Consider the following 22500-nt stretch of genomic DNA (forward strand, 5'->3'; position numbering starts at 1 on the left):
AAGACGGGCAGAAAGCAGCAACTTCACTCTGGCTGTACCCTTCTCCAGAACATCACTCCATCTGAGATCATACATACCCAGGATGACTCGAGTATGGAACACATTCGTACAGCATAATGATGTCAGCGAGATAAAGCCAGTTGATCAAATGAAAATGCTGGCCCACAGATGGCTCCAACTTCATCCTGTTCCCTACTTGTATGTCTCATAACAATAAAAATGCTTTCAAATGAGCTGATGTAGGTAACAGCTCTTAGCTTGCCAATAAAGTTAGGAATCCTTAACCTGTAATATAGCTGTCAATAAAGCTAGGGATCCTTAACCTTGTCAAACCCTGTGTAAAAAAAAAAAAAGAGAGAGACAGAGAGAGAGAGAGAGCAGTAACCTAGGCCTGTATACAACAATATATTTACAGTGTGATTACCTATTTGTGGTTGCAGTGGGGTCGAGTCACATGTCCTGGCCCCGAACTTTAAACTGTGGTTACACCTGTCTAATACGTTGTATTTCGTACGTTTGCAGACTGTGCGTCATGGCTTCCCCTACCAGCCTACTGCAGTGGCGTTCGATCCCATACAGAAAGTATTGGCTGTGGGCACCAAGCAAGGCTCCATCAGACTGTATCCTTTTGTAACCTTCTGGATCACAGAGAGACTGTGCACTCAGACGTGTACACTCACTGTGTACACTCTTCACTCAGACGTGTACACTCAGACTGTGTACACTCTGTACACTCAGATTGTGTATACTGTACACTCAGGTAGACGTGTACACTCAGGATGCATTGTACAAGTTGGTCATTGGTCGACACTTCCTGAACAGTACAGGTTTTCTGTAACAGTATTAATTGTAGGTGTAGTAATATCAGTAGTTATATCAGTAGTTATGTCAGTAGTTATATCAGCAGTAATATCAGTAGTTATGTCAGCAGTAATGCTGTTTCTTGCAGTAGTTATGGCAGTAATAACTTATACATGTGTGTAGTTCAGAGACGGTAACGTACATCAGGTAAGTACACGTACATCACGTAAGTACACCTTTAAGAGGTAATTACACTGCCCTGTGTGTACACTTGTTTTAACGATGGGGAACGCTAAACCCGTGGGATTATACAGCGCATGTGGAGCTCAATTCAGGGAACCGGAGTACAGATCCAATTCCCCAGATAAAGATCCCCTCACCATCGTCAAGGAACCTCCCTTGAGGAGCCTGTGTGTACAAGAGAACCCTCTTACTAGAACCTAGAGTGGCACTCGGCTAATAACTGGTCTCAATAACCAGGTAACCACTTAAACATCTCTATATAAATTATCAGTTTCTATATATATATATTATCTATGTAAACTATACAGAATTGTGTACAGAGCAAGTGTATATATCAGTAGTTGAGTAAGTCTTGTTCTGAGTACAGTAAACCAGTTTTTAAAGTTTGAAGACGATAGGGAGAAGCATTCTCGAGGTGAATTTTGAAAAAAGCATTGCAAGCTTCTCGGGTGTTATGTTGGTGATGTTAATGGTTGGTTGGTTAATGGGGTTTAAAGTCTATCTACTACACCAGGGTCATTAAGACTGGTTGGTTGGTTAATGGGGTTTAAAGTCTATCTACTACACCAGGGTCATTAAGACTGGTTGGTTGGTTAATGGGGTTTAAAGTCTATCTACTACACCAGGGTCATTAAGACTGGTTGGTTGGTTAATGGGGTTTAAAGTCTATCTACTACACCAGGGTCATTAAGACTGGTTGGTTGGTTAATGGGGTTTAAAGTCTATCTACTACACCAGGGTCATTAAGACTGGTTGGTTGGTTAATGGGGTTTAAAGTCTATCTACTACACCAGGGTCATTAAGACTGGTTGGTTGGTTAATGGGGTTTAAAGTCTATCTACTACACCAGGGTCATTAAGACTGGTTGGTTGGTTAATGGGGTTTAAAGTCTATCTACTACACCAGGGTCATTAAGACTGGTTGGTTGGTTAATGGGGTTTAAAGTCTATCTACTACACCAGGGTCATTAAGACTGGTTGGTTGGTTAATGGGGTTTAAAGTCTATCTACTACACCAGGGTCATTAAGACTGGTTGGTTGGTTAATGGAGTTTAAAGTCTATTACACGAGAGTCATTAAGCCTTGAATACCAAAAATACTGATCAATATAAACTACCAGTGTATATAAATGGTACACAATACCGACAAATGAAGAATTAGACGCAGGTATAATACCAGGGTATCTTGATTTGTAGACGTCTCGCCAGCCAGTGTCATCAATACAAGAACATAATGGGAAGACTGTAGAAGTGTATACAAAAGGCTAGGTAATCAGTCCCTCAGTCTTGGAGAATAGCGCTGTGCTTCTCGCTAATTCCGAGGCTGAGGGACTGATTACCTCGTTTCTCGTGTATACTTCTACAGTTGCATAGTTGTCTAATTCAACTGTAAGTGTATATATATACACCTCGGTATATATATTCAGTGAAGAGGCGGGGCCAGGAGCTGAGTATCGACCCCTGCAATCACATTTAGGTGAGTCCAGTGAGAGATATGGAGTGTGTGCACACGGATACACAAATAACCCGCACATAACAGAGCAGCTTACGACGACGTTTCGGTCCGACTTGGACCATTGACAAAGTCACAGTGTGACTTTGTCAGTGGTCCAAGTCGGACCGAAACGTCGTCGTAAGCTTCTCTTCTTTTATGTGCGGGTTATTTGTGTATCGTTCCAGTCACGGTATTGTGCCTTTTTGTTATTTATTTGTGTAGACCTGAGAAAGATATACCTCTCACTGTATATACATAGAGATATTATAGGCATTTTAGTGTATATACCTCTTTAAGCATACATTTCCGCACGCATATCAACTAAACATCAACTCCGGAACGCCATTAACCGTAAACATAAATTTTTGGCGCGCACATCAGCTGTATACAAACATTTTGGCGCGCACCTCCAGATGGCAGCACCTATTTGTAAACAAACATTTTTGGCGCGCACTTTTTTGTACGTATGTGTGGGTTGTGAGGTGGATGGTTGGCAGGGAATTTGTGGGGCTGTTAGTGTTGGGAGGGAGTACAGTGTGTGTGTGTGTGTGTGTGGTGTACTGTGTACACCCTACCTCTGAGGTCTCCCAGATCGATAGCCACCTCTGTGTCGTCTTGTGTTCCGTTTTTTTTTCCTTTTGTTTCTCCTCTGCCGGAAACATTCAGGTTGTGTGTGTGTTTGTGTCTGTCTTGACTCGCATGTTTTACAGGGGGGGTCGATTCAGGGCTCCTGATTCAGGATGTTAAAATATTTGTCCACTGACTGCAGTGATTGCTCGTACCTGGTTGATATCTGCTGGTAACTGGTTGATATCTGCTGGTAACTGGTTGATATCTGCTGGTAACTGGTTGATATCTGCTGGTAACTGGTTGATATCTGCTGGTAACAGGTTGATATCTTCTGGTAACTGGTTGATATCTGCTGGTAACTGGTTGATATCTGCTGGTAACTGGTTGATATCTGCTGGTAACTGGTTGATATCTGCTGGTAACAGGTTGATATCTGCTGGTAACTGGTTGATGTCTGCTGGTAACTGGTTGATATCTGCTGGTAACTGGTTGATATCTGCTGGTAACTGGTTGATATCTGCTGGTAACAGGTTGATATCTGCTGGTAACTGGTTGATATCTGCTGGTAACTGGTTGATATCTGCTGGTAACTGGTTGATATCTGCTGGTAACTGGTTGATATCTGCTGGTACCTGGTTGATATCTGCTGGTACCTGGTTGATATCTGCTGGTAACTGGTTGATATCTGCTGGTAACTGGTTGATATCTGCTGGTAACTGGTTGATATCTGCTGGTAACTGGTTGATATCTGCTGGTAACTGATATCTGCTGGTAACTGGTTGATATCTGCTGGTAACTGATATCTGCTGGTACCTGGTTGATATCTGCTGGTAACTGGTTGATATCTGCTGGTAACTGGTTGATATCTGCTGGTAACTGGTTGATATCTGCTGGTAACTGGTTGATATCTGCTGGTAACTGGTTGATATCTGCTGGTAACTGGTTGATATCTGCTGGTAACAGGTTGATATCTTCTGGTAACTGGTTGATATCTGCTGGTAACTGGTTGATATCTTCTGGTAACTGGTTGATATCTTCTGGTACCTGGTTGATATCTGCTGGTAACTGGTTGATATCTGCTGGTAACAGGTTGATATCTTCTGGTAACTGGTTGATATCTGCTGGTAACAGGTTGATATCTTCTGGTAACTGGTTGATATCTGCTGGTAACAGGTTGATATCTTCTGGTAACTGGTTGATATCTGCTGGTAACAGGTTGATATCTTCTGGTAACAGGTTGATATCTTCTGGTAACTGGTTGATATCTGCTGGTAACTGGTTGATATCTGCTGGTAACTGGTTGATATCTGCTGGTAACTGGTTGATATCTTCTGGTACCTGGTTGATATCTGCTGGTAACTGGTTGATATCTGCTGGTACCTGGTTGATATCTGCTGGTAACTGGTTGATATCTGCTGGTACCTGGTTGACATCTTCTGGTAACTGGTTGATATCTGCTGGTAACTGGTTGATATCTGCTGGTAACTGGTTGATATCTGCTGGTAACTGGTTGATATCTTCTGGTAACAGGTTGATATCTGCTGGTAACTGGTTGATATCTGCTGGTAACTGGTTGATATCTGCTGGTAACTGGTTGATATCTTCTGGTACCTGGTTGATATCTGCTGGTAACTGGTTGATATCTGCTGGTAACTGGTTGATATCTTCTGGTACCTGGTTGATATCTGCTGGTAACTGGTTGATATCTTCTGGTACCTGGTTGATATCTGCTGGTAACTGGTTGATATCTGCTGGTAACTGGTTGATATCTGCTGGTAACTGGTTGATATCTGCTGGTACCTGGTTGATATCTGCTGGTAACTGGTTGATATCTGCTGGTAACTGGTTGATATCTGCTGGTACCTGGTTGATATCTGCTGGTAACTGGTTGATATCTGCTGGTGATAAATTAGACACATGTGAAACTCTTGGGTATCTTTATTGAGGAAACGTTTCGCCACACAGTGGCTTCATCAGTCCATACAAAGGAGAATCTTGAAGAACAGGAGGAGAATGAGGTAATCAGTCCCTCAACCTTGAGTCGATGTGTTCAGTCCATCAATCTTGAGTAGAATACGGCAGATGAGCGGAGAAGCAGTTTATAAACCGTATGGCAGGTTTATAAGCTGCTTCTCCGCTCATCTGCCGTATTCTACTCAAGATTGATGGACTGACCACATCGACTCGAGGTTGAGGGACTGATTACCTCATTCTCCTCTTCAAGATTCTCCTTTGTATGGACTGATGAAGCCACTGTGTGGCGAAACGTTTCCTCAATAAAGATACCCAAGAGTTGCACATGTGTCTAATTTATCAACATGTCGGTTCTCTGAACCATTCATCTACATATCTGCTGGTACCTGGTTGATATCTGCTGGTAACTGGTTGATATCTGCTGGTAACTGGTTGATATAAGAACATAAGAATGGAGGAACACTGCAGAAAGCCTACTGGCCCATGCGAGGCAGGTCCTTATCAAAACGACTACTACCTAAAGCTTCCCTAGAAATAACTCCTGTACCCAATGACACCAATCAAACCCAGCCCCTCCCACTCATATACTTGTCCAGTCTCTTCTTAAAGCTACCCAAGGTCCTAGCCTCTATCACCCCACTGGGAAGACTGTTCCACGCATCTACAACTCTGTTAGAAAACCAGTACTTATCTATGTCCTTTCTAAATCTAAATTTATCCAACTTAAATCCATTATTCCTGGTTCTTACCTGGTTCGACACCCTCAGTACTTTATTAATATCTCCCTTGTTTATGCCCGTCATCCACTTATACACTTCAATGATATCTCCCCTCATTCTACGTCTCTCCAGAGAGTGGAGATTTAAGGCTTTGAGTCTATCTTCATACGGGAGGTTCCTTACACAGTAAATCATTTTAGTCATTCTTCTCTGTATGTTCTCTAATGAGTCTATGTCCATCCTGTAGTAAGGGGACCAAAACTGAGCAGCATAATCTAAATGAGGCCTCACTAGTGATGTATAGAGCTGTAAAATAACTTTTGGACTTCTGTTACTTATACTTCTTGAGATAAATCCAAGTAATCTGTTGGCCTTGTTGCGCACACTAAGGCACTGCTGTCTTGGCTTTAGATTTCTGCTTACCATGACTCCCAAGTCTTTTTCACATTCTGTATGACCAAGCTCTACTTCACCTAGATTATAGCTTCGAGGGTTATTTTCATTACCAAGGGCAAGTACCCTACACTTATCCACATTAAACTTCATCTGCCATTTTTCAGACCAAGACATTAATTTGTCCAAATCCTCCTGGAGTTCATTGATATCCTCCTCAGAGTGAATTATACGGCCTATCTTTGTATCATCAAACTTACTCAGGTCACTAGTAATCCCTTCATCAAGGTCATTAATGTAAATTATGAACAGTAGAGGCCCTAAAACTGATCCTTGTGGAACGCCACTAGTGACTAATCCCCATTCAGATTTCACTCCATTAATGGTAACTCTCTGCTTTCTATTGGTAAGCCATGACTCAATCCATACTAGAACTTTACCTCCTATACCATGAGCTGCCACTTTTCTTAAGAGTCTCTTGTGAGGTACTCTGTCGAAGGCTTTACTAAAATCCAAATAAACAATATCATATTCCTTATCACTGTCAACTGCCTCAAATGTTCTATTGAAGAACGTCAGTAAGTTTGTCAGGCAGGAACGACCTCTCGTGAATCCATGCTGAGATTCATTTATCAAGTTATGCTCTTCAAGGTGACTTCTGATAATGTCAGCTATAATTGATTCTAATAACTTGCCCACTATAGATGTCAGGCTTATTGGACGGTAATTTGAAGGAGTGGACTTATCCCCTGATTTGAATATAGGAACCACATTAGCCATCTTCCACAACTCTGGCACAACACTGGTAAGGATGGACGCATTGAATACACTCGTTAATGGCTGACTAAGCTCCATCTTGCATTCCTTAAGTACCCTGGAAAACAACTCATCGGGTCCCGGGGACTTATATTGTTTCAGTTTGTCTATCTGTTTAATAACCATGTCCATCGTGACAGTAATATTAGTTAACTTAAATTCATCAGGAACTAAATAATTGTTAATTACTGGAATCTCATTTACATCTTCCTGTGTAAAAACTGACAAAAAATAGTCATTAAATAAGGAACACATTTCCAGTTCATTATCCGTCAGCTGTCCATTCCCAGTTTTCAGAGGTCCTACTTTTTCCTTCACCTTCGTCCTATACACTTGAAAGAACCCCTTTGGATTAGTCTTTGATTCATTAGCAACTCTAATTTCATAGTCACGTTTAGCCTTTCTAATCGCCTTTTTTACTTCTCTTTTAAGCTGAACATATTGGTCAGTAAGGTTAACCTCTCCTCTTCTGATGCGCCTATAAATTCCCCTTTTCTCCCCTAATAGAGGCTTTAGCCTCCTGTTAACCCATTTGAGATCGTTATTATTAGACCTAATTTCTCTCTGGGAATGTATATACTCTGGGCACTGTGTACATTATTAAGAAAACAATCATAAAAGCAGATCCCTTCATATTCATAAGTATGATTATCGTCAATAAAATCATTAGCTAGATAACCCCAATCAAGATTAGACAGATGTTCCCTAAGTCCATTATAATCGGCAGAACGAAAATCAGGGATTTTTACTGTATTATCATTATTCTTGCATTCCCAATTAATGCTAAAAGTGATGGATTTGTGATCACTTGCGCCAAGCTCTTCAGTGATCTCCAGATTATTCACGAGTGTTTCCTTATTTGACAAGACTAGGTCTAGCAAATTATTACCCCTGGTAGGCTCAGTTACGCTCTGTTTCAGAAAACAGTCCTGAACTGTTTCCATAAAATCACTGGACTCTAGATTACCTGTCAAAGAATTCCAGTCAATTTGGCTAAAGTTAAAGTCCCCTACTATGACTACGTTACTGTGTCCAGAAGCCCTAACAATTTCGTCCCAAAGAAGTCTCCCTCTATCGTGATCCAAGCCTGGAGGTCGGTATATTACACCTAGAATTAGTTTTTCTTGACCCTCCACGAACTCTAGCCAAACAGACTCTGTTACTGCTCCATCTATTTTTATACCTTTTTTTATGCAACAATTAATATTTTCTCGAACATACAATGCAACTCCTCCCCCCTTCCCATTACATCTATCCACATTGAATAACTTAAATCCCTGAATATTACACTCAGCAGTCATATTCCGACTCTTTAAATCATACCACGTTTCAGTTAATGCAATGATATCAAAGTTCCCAGCACGTGCTACCAAACGTAGTTCATTAATTTTATTTCTTGCACTTCGACTGTTAGCATAAAATACCATCATATGTTTTTTCTTCTGCACATTTTTCCTATTCATCTTTGTTTTTACACAATTTCTGAAATTATCATTACCCAGATTTACTACATGACAGTTACTATTAAGATTCTTAATATCAGAGCATAAGTCAATATATCCATACTCATTATTAATCATTTCAAAACCCATACCTCTAACTAATCCTACTTTAAAGTCCTAACAACCCCCTCAACTGAGTTAGCAAGAAAACCCACACCTGCCCTGGATAAGTGAACCCCATCCCTGGCATACATGTCATTTCGGCCATAGAAGTTGTCCCAGTTGTCAATGAATGGTATTGCATTATCCTTGCAGTGTTTATCCAGCCAACAATTAATACCAATTGCTCTGGACAACCATTCATTACCAACACCTCTTCTTGGCAAAATGCCACATATAACAGGGCACCCCCCCCCTTCTTCCTAATTATGTCTATAGCTGTCCTGAACTTTCTAACTAAATCCTCACTTCTATGCTTGCCTACATCATTGCCTCCAGCACTGAGGCAAATAATAGGATTGATCCCATTACCGTTCATGATGCTGTCAAGCCGGCTAACAATGTCCTCCATCCCAGCCCCAGGAAAGCAAACCCTCTGTCTCCTACTCCTGTCCTTCAAGCAGAATGCCCTATCCATGTATCTAACCTGGCTATCCCCAACAACAACAATATTCTTACCTTGTTGTCGTTCGTCGTGACGATCCCAGTAGTCGACTCACATTCGTCGGGTAGCACCGAGAATGCGTTGGAGGTTTCCACAGCAGTCTCTTTCTTCTTCATCGTTTCTGGCTTTCCATTCGTCTTCTTGATCGTCAACTTCGTCGTCCCCTGCTGTCCAGCCACTGACCAAGATCCCTTCTTGACCTGAGGACTCGAAACAGGAGGACTACTACGAATCCTCTTGTTTTCCTCGGTCAATCGCCGTATCTCCATCTTCGCTGCCCTCAATTCTTCCTTAAGTTGCTGGTAAAGTTGCTCGATGGAGGGCATCTTGGTTCAGTCCACGGGAGCAAACAAGACACTTCTTCACAGAGTTAAGTACAGGTCACCACTGAGTTAAGTACAGGTCACCACTGAGTTAAGTACAGGTCACCACTGAGTTAAGTACAGGTCACCACTAACACCCAGGATGTGACCCACACCAGTCCACTAACACCCAGGATGTGACCCACACCAGTCCACTAACACCCAGGATGTGACCCACACCAGTCCACTAACACCCAGGATGCCACCCACACCAGTCCACTAACACCCAGGATGTGACCCCACACCAGTCCACTAACACCCAGGATGTGACCCACACCAGTCCACTAACACCCAGGATGCCACCCACACCAGTCCACTAACACCCAGGATGCCACCCACACCAGTCCACTAACACCCAGGATGTGACCCACACCAGTCCACTAACACCCAGGATGTGACCCACACCAGTCCACTAACACCCAGGATGTGACCCACACCAGTCCACTAACACCCAGGATGTAACCCACACCAGTCCACTAGCACCCAGGATGACACCCACACCAGTCCACTAACACCCAGGATGTGACCCACACCAGTCCACTAACACCCAGGATGTGACCCACACCAGTCCACTAACACCCAGGATGTAACCCACACCAGTCCACTAGCACCCAGGATGACACCCACACTAGTCCACTAACACCCAGGATGTGACCCACACCAGTCCACTAACACCCAGGATGTGACCCACACCAGTCCACTAACACCCAGGATGTGACCCACACCAGTCCACTAACACCCAGGATGTAACCCACACCAGTCCACTAACACCCAGGATGTGACCCACACCAGTCCACTAACACCCTGGATGTGACCGACACCAGTCCACTAATTCCCAGGATGTGACCCACACCAGTCCACTAACACCCTGGATGTGACCCACACCAGTCCACTAACACCCAGGATGTGACCCACACCAGTCCACTAACACCCAGGATGTAACCCACACCAGTCCACTAGCACCCAGGATGTGACCCACACCAGTCCACTAACACCCAGGATGTGACCCACACCAGTCCACTAACACCCAGGATGTAACCCACACCAGTCCACTAACACCCAGGATGTGACCCACACCAGTCCACTAACACCCTGGATGTGACCCACACCAGTCCACTAATACCCAGGATGTGACCCACACCAGTCCACTAGCACCCAGGATGTGACCCACACCAGTCCACTAGCACCCAGGATGTGACCCACACCAGTCCACTAACACCCAGGATGTGACCCACACCAGTCCACTAACACCCAGGATGTAACCCACACCAGTCCACTAACACCCAGGATGTGACCCACACCAGTCCACTAACACCCTGGATGTGACCCACACCAGTCCACTAATACCCAGGATGTGACCCACACCAGTCCACTAACACCCTGGATGTGACCCACACCAGTCCACTAACACCCTGGATGTGACCCACACCAGTCCACTAATTCCCAGGATGTGACCCACACCAGTCCACTAACACCCTGGATGTGACCCACACCAGTCCACTAACACCCAGGATGTGACCCACACCAGTCCACTAACACCCAGGATGTAACCCACACCAGTCCACTAGCACCCAGGATGTGACCCACACCAGTCCACTAACACCCAGGATGTGACCCACACCAGTCCACTAACACCCAGGATGTAACCCACACCAGTCCACTAACACCCTGGATGTGACCCACACCAGTCCACTAACACCCTGGATGTGACCCACACCAGTCCACTAATACCCAGGATGTGACCCACACCAGTCCACTAACACCCTGGATGTGACCCACACCAGTCCACTAGCACCCAGGATGTGACCCACACCAGTCCACTAACACCCAGGATGTGACCCACACCAGTCCACTAACACCCAGGATGTAACCCACACCAGTCCACTAACACCCAGGATGTGACCCAAACCAGTCCACTAACACCCCAGATGTGACCCACACCAGTCCACTAATACCCAGGATGTGACCCACACCAGTCCACTAACACCCTGGATGTGACCCACACCAGTCCACTAACACCCAGGATGTGACCCACACCAGTCCACTAACACCCAGGATGTGACCCACACCAGTCCACTAACACCCAGGATGTGACCCACACCAGTCCACTAACACCCTGGATGTGACCCACACCAGTCCACTAACACCCAGGATGTGACCCACACCAGTCCACTAACACCCAGGATGTGACCCACACCAGTCCACTAACACCCAGGATGTGACCCACACCAGTCCACTAACACCCAGGATGTGACCCACACCAGTCCACTAACACCCAGGATGTGACCCACACCAGTCCACTAACACCCAGGATGTGACCCACACCAGTCCACTAACACCCAGGATGTGACCCACACCAGTCCACTAACACCCAGGATGTGACCCACACCAGTCCACTAACACCCAGGATGTGACCCACACCAGTCCACTAACACCCAGGATGTGACCCACACCAGTCCACTAACACCCAGGATGTGACCCACACCAGTCCACTAACACCCAGGATGTGACCCACACCAGTCCACTAACACCCAGGATGTGACCCACACCAGTCCACTAACACCCAGGATGTGACCCACACCAGTCCACTAACACCCAGGATGTGACCCACACCAGTCCACTAACACCCAGGATGTGACCCACACCAGTCCACTAACACCCAGGATGTGACCCACACCAGTCCACTAACACCCAGGATGTGACCCACACCAGTCCACTAACACCCAGGATGTGACCCACACCAGTCCACTAACACCCAGGATGTGACCCACACCAGTCCACTAACACCCAGGATGTGACCCACACCAGTCCACTAACACCCAGGATGTGACCCACACCAGTCCACTAACACCCAGGATGTGACCCACACCAGTCCACTAACACCCAGGATGTGACCCACACCAGTCCACTAACACCCAGGATGTGACCCACACCAGTCCACTAACACCCAGGATGTGACACACACCAGTCCACTAACAACCAGGATGTGACACACACCAGTCCACTAACACCCAGGATGTGACCCACACCAGTCCACTAACACCCTGGATGTGACCCACACCAGTCCACTAACACCCTGGATGTGACCCACACCAGTCCACTAACATCCAGGATGCCACCCACACCAGTCCACTAACACCCAGGATGCGACCCACACCAGTCCACTAACACCCAGGATGTGACCCACACCAGTCCACTAACACCCAGGATGTGGCCCACACCAGTCCACTAACACCCAGGATGTGACCCACACCAGTCCACTAACACCCAGGATGTGACCCACACCAGTCCACTAACAACCAGGATGTGACACACACCAGTCCACTAACACCCTGGATTTGACCCACACCAGTCCACTAACACCCTGGATGTGACCCACACCAGTCCACTAACACCCAGGATGCCACCCACACCAGTCCACTAACACCCAGGATGTGACCCACACCAGTCCACTAACACCCAGGATGTGACCCACACCAGTCCACTAACACCCAGGATGTGGCCCACACCAGTCCACTAACACCCTGGATGTGACCCACACCAGTCCACTAACACCCTGGATGTGACCCACACCAGTCCACTAACACCCAGGATGCCACCCACACCAGTCCACTAACACCCAGGATGCCACCCACACCAGTCCACTAGCACCCAAAGATTCTTTCCCTTGAATGAGGTTTGTGGTCTTTGGTCTTTGGTCCCCTAGCCTGTACTGCAGTCTTAATTTATCTTCCCCAATCTTCACTACTTTGCACTTGGTGCAGGTAAACTCCAGGAGCCAGTTGTTGGACCAGGCTTACAGCCTGTCCAGATCCCTTTGTAGTCCTGCCTGATCCTCATCCTATTGAATTCTCCTCGTTAGCCTCACATCATCTGCAAACAGGGACACGTCTGAATCGATCCCGTCTGTCATGTCATTCACTTGTACCAGAAATAGCACTGGTCCTAGGACTGACCCCTGTGGAACCCCACTCGTCACAGGTGCCCACTGTGATACTTTATCGCGTACCATCACTCATTTCCTTCCTATCTGATAGTCTCTGATCCGTTGTAGTGCCTTTCCTGTTATTCCCGCCTGCTCCCCTAGCTTTTGCACTAATCTCTTGAGTGGAACTGTGTCGAAAGCCTTCTTACAGTCCAGGAAAATGCGTTCTGTCAGTAGTGTTACTGTGTACTTGTGAGGTGAAATTGAGACACATGTGCAACATCTGGGTATCTTGATTGTAGACGTTTCGCCATTGGATGGCGAAACGTCTACAATAAAGATACCCAGATGTTGTACATGTGTCTCAATTTCATCTTGTCGGTATTGTATACCATTCTTGTACAACTTGTGAAGTATTCTTACATAAACTTACAAGTTGGGTCTGCCTAGTAAGGTAATTGAGGCTAGGACTTTGGGTAGTTTCAAATTTAGGTTGGATAAGTACATGAGTGGGAGGGGTTGGATTTGAGTGGGACTTGCACATCAGAGCTTATTTCTTGGGTGGCATTGAAAATTGGGTTGGTCAGATGTTTTGTTAGTGGGATGAATTGTAAAGGACCTGCCTAGTATGGGCCAACAGGCCTGCTGCAGTGATCCTCCTTTCTTATGTTCTTAGTATACTTGGATAAACTTGCTAGCTATGACGTCACGAGACCCATCATATGTGAGCCGTAGGCCACATCTTTCACTCGGTTCTTGCTAGGCATAGACTAGACTCGGCAGGCAGGCCTAGGCTATCCTCAAGACTCTTAATTATATGCCTTCAAGACATCCAAGGTGTGGATTTCTTCAACATCTCCTGACGAGGTAGATGACTGGTTCAGAGAACCGACACGTTGATAATTTAGACACATGTGCAACTCTTGGGTATCTTTATTGAGGAAACGTTTCGCCACACAGTGGCTTCATCAATCCATACAAAGGAGAATCTTGAAGAGGAGGAGAATGAGGTAATCAGTCCCTCAACCTCGAGTCGATGTGGTCAGTCCATCAATCTTGAATAGAATACGGCATAAGTGTGGAGAAGGAGCTTATAAACCGTATGGCAGGAGAGGTGCAACAGTCGTAGGTGGTGTCACATTTGTTCAATGTGGAAGTAGGTTGTGCCCAAGGTCGTGACCAAGGTCGTGCCCAAGGTCGTGACCAAGGTCGTGACCAAGGTCGTGCCCAAGGGTTAGACAAGTGAAGAATTCCCAAGTATTAAGATCCCAAGAAGTTGCAGTGTCTGACAGGATTGTAGATTGTAGATCTACAATCACAAAGCTCCAGTAGGGTTGTGACACAGGATTTCCCTTCTCAGAAACCGTGCTGCTTATTATAAGTTCATTCCTTTCTAGGTGCTTCATCAGTCTTTTCCTGGCAAGTTTGCCCGTGACTTATATACACGTCACTGTCCCTTGTCTAGTTTAATGCTGTCTGTCTGTCTTAATTAGGACTTCACAAACAGCATCTCTGTTCCGTCTCTCAGGACCCATGGAGACATGTTTGGTCCCACCACCTTTGAGGTATCTAGCTCACTTAGGCTCACCGTCTCTGTTGTGTGTAGTGTGTCCAGCACTTGCTGGTGCACCCTTCCATCCCAATTTGCTGGAGTCCTTTCTGTCTCTACTGAAATTTCTTAATTCTCGTGTTGAGCACTTATACTTCCTGGTCGCTCCTTGTGAACTCCCCTCCTTCCTCAGCCTGACTACCTCATCCTTGACACTTGCATTCCTTCTGATCTGACTGTACAACTTCGGGTCAGATTTGGCTTTCGCTCTGTTATTCTCAATTGCCACTGGGCCTCTTATCCATGCATATTCGTTTGTGTGTGTGTGTGTGTGTGTGTGTGTGTGTGTGCTTACCTATATCTGGCTGCAAGGGTCAAGTCACAGCTCCTGTGTGTGTATAAACTTGTAAAGACAGGAGTCTTAAAAGATATATGGGGATGGTGGGTGAGAGTAATAGAGGTAATGGGGTGTGTAATGACAGGGAATGGGAGGTGGGTGAAGAGGAGTGGGCATGGCAGTAAGGTCTAGATTATTGATCAAAACACAGCAAGAATAACCCTTGTGGGGTATAATATATCACCAGGGTGGGTACTCAGGGTATAATCCACCATGGTGGCTACCCAGGGTATAATACACCACCAGGGTGGCTACCCAGGGTATATACCACCAAGGTGGGTACCCAGGGTATAATATACCACCAGGGTGGGTACCCAGGGTATAATATACCACCAGAGTGGCTACCCAGGATATAATATACCACCAGGGTGGGTACGCAGGGTATAATATACCACCAGGGTACCCCAGGGTGGGTACCCAGGGTATAATATACCACCAGGGTGGGTACCCAGGGTATAATATACCACCAGGGTGGGTACCCAGGGTATAATATACCACCAGGGTGGGTACCCAGGGTATAATATACCACCAGGGTGGGTACCCAGGGTATAATATACCACCAGGGTGGGTACCCAGGGTATAATATACCACCAGGGTGGGTACCCAGGGTATAATATACCACCAGGGTGGGTACCCAGGGTATAATATACCACCAGGGTGGGTACCCATGGTATAATTTACCACCAGGGTGGGTACCCAGGGTATAATATACCACCAGGGTGGGTACCCAGGGTATAATATACCACCAGGGTGGGTACCCAGGGTATAATATACCACCAGGGTGGGTACCCAGGGTATAATATACCACCAGGGTGGGTACCCAGGGTATAATATACCACCAGGGTGGGTACCCAGGGTATAATATACCACCAGGGTGGGTACCCATGGTATAATTTACCACCAGGGTGGGTACCCAGGGTATAATATACCACCAGGGTGGGTACCCAGGGTATAATATACCACCAGGGTGGGTGGGTACCACCAGGGTGGGTACCCAGGATATAATATACCACCAGGGTGGGTACCCAGGGTATAATATACCACCAGGGTGGGTACCCAGGATATAATATACCACCAGGGTGGGTACCCAGGATATAATATACCACCAGGGTGGGTACCCAGGGTATAATATACCACCAAGGTGGGTACCCAGGATATAATATACCACCAGGGTGGGTACCCAGGGTATAATATACCACCAGGGTGGGTACCCAGGGTATAATATACCACCAGGGTGGGTACCCAGGATATAATATACCACCAGGGTGGGTACCCAGGGTATAATATACCACCAGGGTGGGTACCCAGGGTATAATATACCACCAGGGTGGGTACGGGTATAATATACCACCAGGGTATAATATACCACCAGGGTGGGTACGCAGGGTATAATATACCACCAGGGTATAATGTACCACCAGGGTGGGTACCCAGGGTATAATATACCACCAGGGTGGGTACCCAGGGGATAATATACCACCAGGGTGGGTACCCAGGGTATAATATACCACCAGGGTGGGTACCCAGGGTATAATATACCACCAGGGTGGGTACCCAGGGTATAATATACCACCAGGGTGGGTACCCAGGGTATAATATACCACCAGGGTGGGTACCCAGGGTATAATATACCACCAGGGTGGGTACCCAGGGTATAATATACCACCAGGGTGGGTACCCAGGGTGGGTACCCAGGGTAATATACCACCAGGGTGGGTACCCAGGGTATAATATACCACCAGGGTGGGTACCCAGGGTATAATATACCACCAGGGTGGGTACCCAGGGTATAATATACCACCAGGGTGGGTACCCAGGGTATAATATACCACCAGGGTGGGTACCCAGGGTATAATATACCACCAGGGTGGGTACCCAGGGTATAATATACCACCAGGGTGGGTACCCAGGGTATAATATACCACCAGGGTGGGTACCCAGGGTATAATATACCACCAGGGTGGGTACCCAGGGTATAATATACCACCAGGGTGGGTACCCAGGGTATAATATACCACCAGGGTGGGTACCCAGGGTATAATATACCACCAGGGTGGGTACCCAGGGTATAATATACCACCAGGGTGGGTACCCAGGGTATAATATACCACCAGGGTGGGTACCCAGGGTATAATATACCACCAGGGTGGGTACCCAGGGTATAATATACCACCAGGGTGGGTACCCAGGGTATAATATACCACCAGGGTGGGTACCCAGGGTATAATATACCACCAGGGTGGGTACCCAGGGTATAATATACCACCAGGGTGGGTACCCAGGGTATAATATACCACCAGGGTGGGTACCCAGGGTATAATATACCACCAGGGTGGGTACCCAGGGTATAATATACCACCAGGGTGGGTACCCAGGGTATAATATACCACCAGGGTGGGTACCCAGGGTATAATATACCACCAGGGTGGGTACCCAGGGTATAATATACCACCAGGGTGGGTACCCAGGGTATAATATACCACCAGGGTGGGTACCCAGGGTATAATATACCACCAGGGTGGGTACCCAGGGTATAATATACCACCAGGGTGGGTACCCAGGGTATAATATACCACCAGGGTGGGGCCCCAGGGGATTATATACCACCAGGGTGGGTACCCAGGGTATAATATACCACCAGGGTGGGTACCCAGGGTATAATATACCACCAGGGTGGGTACCCAGGGTATAATATACCACCAGGGTGGCTACCCAGGGTATAATATACCACCAGGGTGGGTACCCAGGGTATAATATACCACCAGGGTGGGTACCCAGGGTATAATATACCACCAGGGTGGGTACCCAGGGTATAATATACCACCAGGGTGGCTACCCAGGGTATAATATACCACCAGGGTGGCTACCCAGGGTATAATATACCACCAGGGTGGCTACCCAGGGTATAATATACCACCAGGGTGGGTACCCAGGGTATAATATACCACCAGGGTGGGTACCCAGGGTATAATATACCACCAGGGTGGGTACCCAGGGTATAATATACCACCAGGGTGGGTACCCAGGGTATAATATACCACCAGGGTGGGTACCCAGGGTATAATATACCACCAGGGTGGGTACCCAGGGTATAATATACCACCAGGGTGGGTACCCAGGGTATAATATACCACCAGGGTGGGTACCCAGGGTATAATATACCACCAGGGTGGGTACCCAGGGTATAATATACCACCAGGGTGGGTACCCAGGGTATAATATACCACCAGGGTGGGTACCCAGGGTATAATATACCACCAGGGTGGGTACCCAGGGTATAATATACCACCAGGGTGGGTACCCAGGGTATAATATACCACCAGGGTGGGTACCCAGGGTATAATATACCACCAGGGTGGGTACCCAGGGTATAATATACCACCAGGGTGGGTACCCAGGGTATAATATACCACCAGGGTGGGTACCCAGGGTATAATATACCACCAGGGTGGGTACCCAGGGTATAATATACCACCAGGGTGGGTACCCAGGGTATAATATACCACCAGGGTGGGTACCCAGGGTATAATATACCACCAGGGTGGGTACCCAGGGTATAATATACCACCAGGGTGGGTACCCAGGGTATAATATACCACCAGGGTGGGTACCCAGGGTATAATATACCACCAGGGTGGGTACCCAGGGTATAATATACCACCAGGGTGGGTACCCAGGGTATAATATACCACCAGGGTGGGTACCCAGGGTATAATATACCACCAGGGGGTACCCAGGGTATAATATACCCCAGGGTGGGTACCCAGGGTATAATATACCACCAGGGTTGGTACCCAGGGTATAATATACCACCAGGGTGGGTACCCAGGGTATAATATACCACCAGGGTGGGTACCCAGGGTATAATATACCACCAGGGTGGGTACCCAGGGTATAATATACCACCAGGGTGGGTACCCATGGTACCCATGGTATAATATACCACCAGGGTGGGTACCCAGGGTATAATATACCACCAGGGTGGGTACCCAGGGTATAATATACCACCAGGGTGGGTACCCAGGGTATAATATACCACCAGGGTGGGTACCCAGGGTATAATATACCACCAGGGTGGGTACCCAGGGTATAATATACCACCAGGGTGGGTACCCAGGGTATAATATACCACCAGGGTGGGTACCCAGGGTATAATATACCACCAGAGTGGGTACCCAGGGTATAATATACCACCAGGGTGGGTACCCAGGGTATAATATACCACCAGGGTGGGTACCCAGGGTATAATATACCACCAGGGTGGGTACCCAGGGTATAATATACCACCAGGGTGGGTACCCAGGGTATAATATACCACCAGGGTGGGTACCCAGGGTATAATATACCACCAGGGTGGGTACCCAGGGTATAATATACCACCAGGGTGGGTACCCAGGGTATAATATACCACCAGGGTGGGTACCCAGGGTATAATATACCACCAGGGTGGGTACCCAGGGTATAATATACCACCAGGGTGGGTACCCAGGGTATAATATACCACCAGGGTGGGTACCCAGGGTATAATATACCACCAGGGTGGGTACCCAGGGTATAATATACCACCAGGGTGGGTACCCAGGGTATAATATACCACCAGGGTGGGTACCCAGGGTATAATATACCACCAGGGTGGGTACCCAGGGTATAATATACCACCAGGGTGGGTACCCAGGGTATAATATACCACCAGGGTGGGTACACAGGGTATAATATACCACCAGGGTGGGTACCCAGGGTATAATATACCACCAGGGTGGGTACCCAGGGTATAATATACCACCAGGGTGGCTACCCAGGGTATAATATACCACCAGGGTGGGTACCCAGGGTATAATATACCACCAGGGTGGGTACCCAGGGTATAATATACCACCAGGGTGGGTACCCAGGGTATAATATACCACCAGAGTGGCTACCCAGGGTATAATATACCACCAGGGTGGGTACCCAGGGTATAATATACCACCAGGGTGGGTACCCAGGGTATAATATACCACCAGGGTGGGTACCCAGGGTATAATATACCACCAGGGTTGGTACCCAGGGTATAAATCTATACTACTCATGTTATCACATTATTCTACTTACTCTCATTTTATCCATTTCTTACCTTCTTCCCTCTTACATCACACTTACCTTCTTCCCTCTTACATCACACTTACCTTCTTCCCTCTTACATCACACTTACCTTCTTCCCTCTTACATCACACTTACCTTCTTCCCTCTTACATCACACTTACCTTCTTCCCTCTTACATCACACTTACCTTCTTCCCTCTTACATCACACTTACCTTCTTCCCTCTTACATCACACTTACCTTCTTCCCTCTTACATCACACTTACTCCAAGCATCATTATTAAAAAAATTTTCGTTTTTATTTTTGCAGTTTGACACCAAAATGGATAGTTTAGTGCAAGAAGGGCACAGTCGGGCCTGATATATTGCATAAAATATGTCATTTTTGCTCTTAATGCTCTTGTTTGTATGCTGAGGCTTTTGTAATATATTTTTTGGGTATTTAGGAGGGAAAAACGCATTGTAAACCCCCTGAAAATCCGGGAATTTTGAAATTAATGTGAGAAAAACACACGGTTGTGGTGGTGTGTGGCATATGTGTGAGAGTGACGAATCAGCTGGCTGTTCTCAGCTGTCTCAGCCAATCAGCGGCTACCTCAGGGTATACTACACCTCATGTAATTGGCTGTGGCTGCTAGAGCAGCCTTCTAATTGGTCATTCTCAAGCAGTGTTGCAACACTAGGTCAGTGAATTTCTAACCATCGTTTTATATATATATATATATATATATATATATATATATATATATATATATATATATATATATATATATATATATATATATATATATATATATTATCTGGGTTTGATCAGTGTTTAAATATGACCTGTAATGAACTACTGATGGGGTGCGTGTGTGAAGCTGATGGAACGGTGATGGTGGTGATTGATGGTGCTGGTGGTGGTGGTGATTGATGGTGCTGGTGGTGGTGGTGATTGATGGTGCTGGTGGTGGTGATTGTTGGTGGTGATTGATGGTGCTGGTGGTGGTGGTGATTGATGGTGCTGGTGGTGGTGATTGATGGTGCTGGTGGTGGTGGTGATTGATGGTGCTGGTGGTGGTGATTGATGGTGCTGGTGGTGGTGATTGATGGTGCTGGTGGTGGTGGTGATTGTTGGTGGTGATTGATGGTGCTGGTGGTGGTGGTGATTGATGGTGCTGGTGGTGGTGGTGATTGATGGTGCTGGTGGTGGTGATTGATGGTGCTGGTGGTGGTGATTGATGGTGCTGGTGGTGATTAATGGTGGTGCTGGTGGTGATTGATGGTGGTGATTGATGGTGGTGGTAGAAAGGCATACGTAAGTATTTTTACCATTACCACAACTACTACCAACTGTAACAGTACTACCACTACTACTACTACTACTACCACCACCACCACCACCACCATTACTACTACCACTATTACTACCACTACTACTACTACCACTACCACCACTACTACTACCACTACTACCACCACTACTACCACCACTACTACTAACTGTAACAGTACTACCACTACTACTACTACCACCACCACCACCACCACCACCACCATTACTACTACCACTATTACTACCACTACTACTACTACCACTACCACCACTACTACTACCACCACCACCACTACTACTACCACCACTACTACTACTACCAATACTACTACCACCACTAACTGTAACAGTACTACTACTACTACTACCACTACTACCACCACCACCACCACCACTACTAATACTCCTACTACTGTGATGTAGTTCAGCTGGGCTTGTGAGGTCTCTAGGGAGACCTGATTTAACCAATTATATGGTCACACCTTGCCTTGGCAAACGTCTGTAGCCACGCCCACGTCTGAGGTCTTTTGTTCTTGATGGTGTCAGACCTAGGTGTCAGGTCGTACACGTGGTTGTGGAGGGTGCTTGGACCACCATAAAAGCCCAAGGAGCATAATCAGGAGATTCGAGCTGAGCTGCTGCTGGGGTGCAGGGCTCCTGAGCAGAGATTCGAGCGGAGCTGCTGCTGGGGTGCAGAGATTCGAGCGGAGCTGCTGCTGGGGTGCAGAGCTCCTGAGCAGAGATTCGAGCGGA

The 22500-nt window shown here is 46.7% G+C and overlaps 1 protein-coding gene across 5 annotated transcripts in view; it reads left to right on the forward strand.

Moving 5' to 3' along the window:
• Tomosyn (syntaxin-binding protein tomosyn) overlaps nt 1–22500 on the forward strand; it is a 567161-nt gene that overhangs the window by 276140 nt on the left and 268521 nt on the right. For all 5 annotated transcript variants that reach the window (XM_070105267.1, XM_070105268.1, XM_070105270.1 and 2 more), the window contains exon 2: nt 523–620. In XM_070105267.1, the coding sequence (XP_069961368.1) occupies nt 523–620 (98 nt within the window). The remainder of the gene's footprint in view (nt 1–522; nt 621–22500) is intronic.

The sequence above is a fragment of the Cherax quadricarinatus genome, chromosome 98 (assembly GCF_038502225.1).
Source record: "Cherax quadricarinatus isolate ZL_2023a chromosome 98, ASM3850222v1, whole genome shotgun sequence".
Taxonomy (NCBI): Eukaryota; Metazoa; Arthropoda; class Malacostraca; order Decapoda; family Parastacidae; genus Cherax; species Cherax quadricarinatus.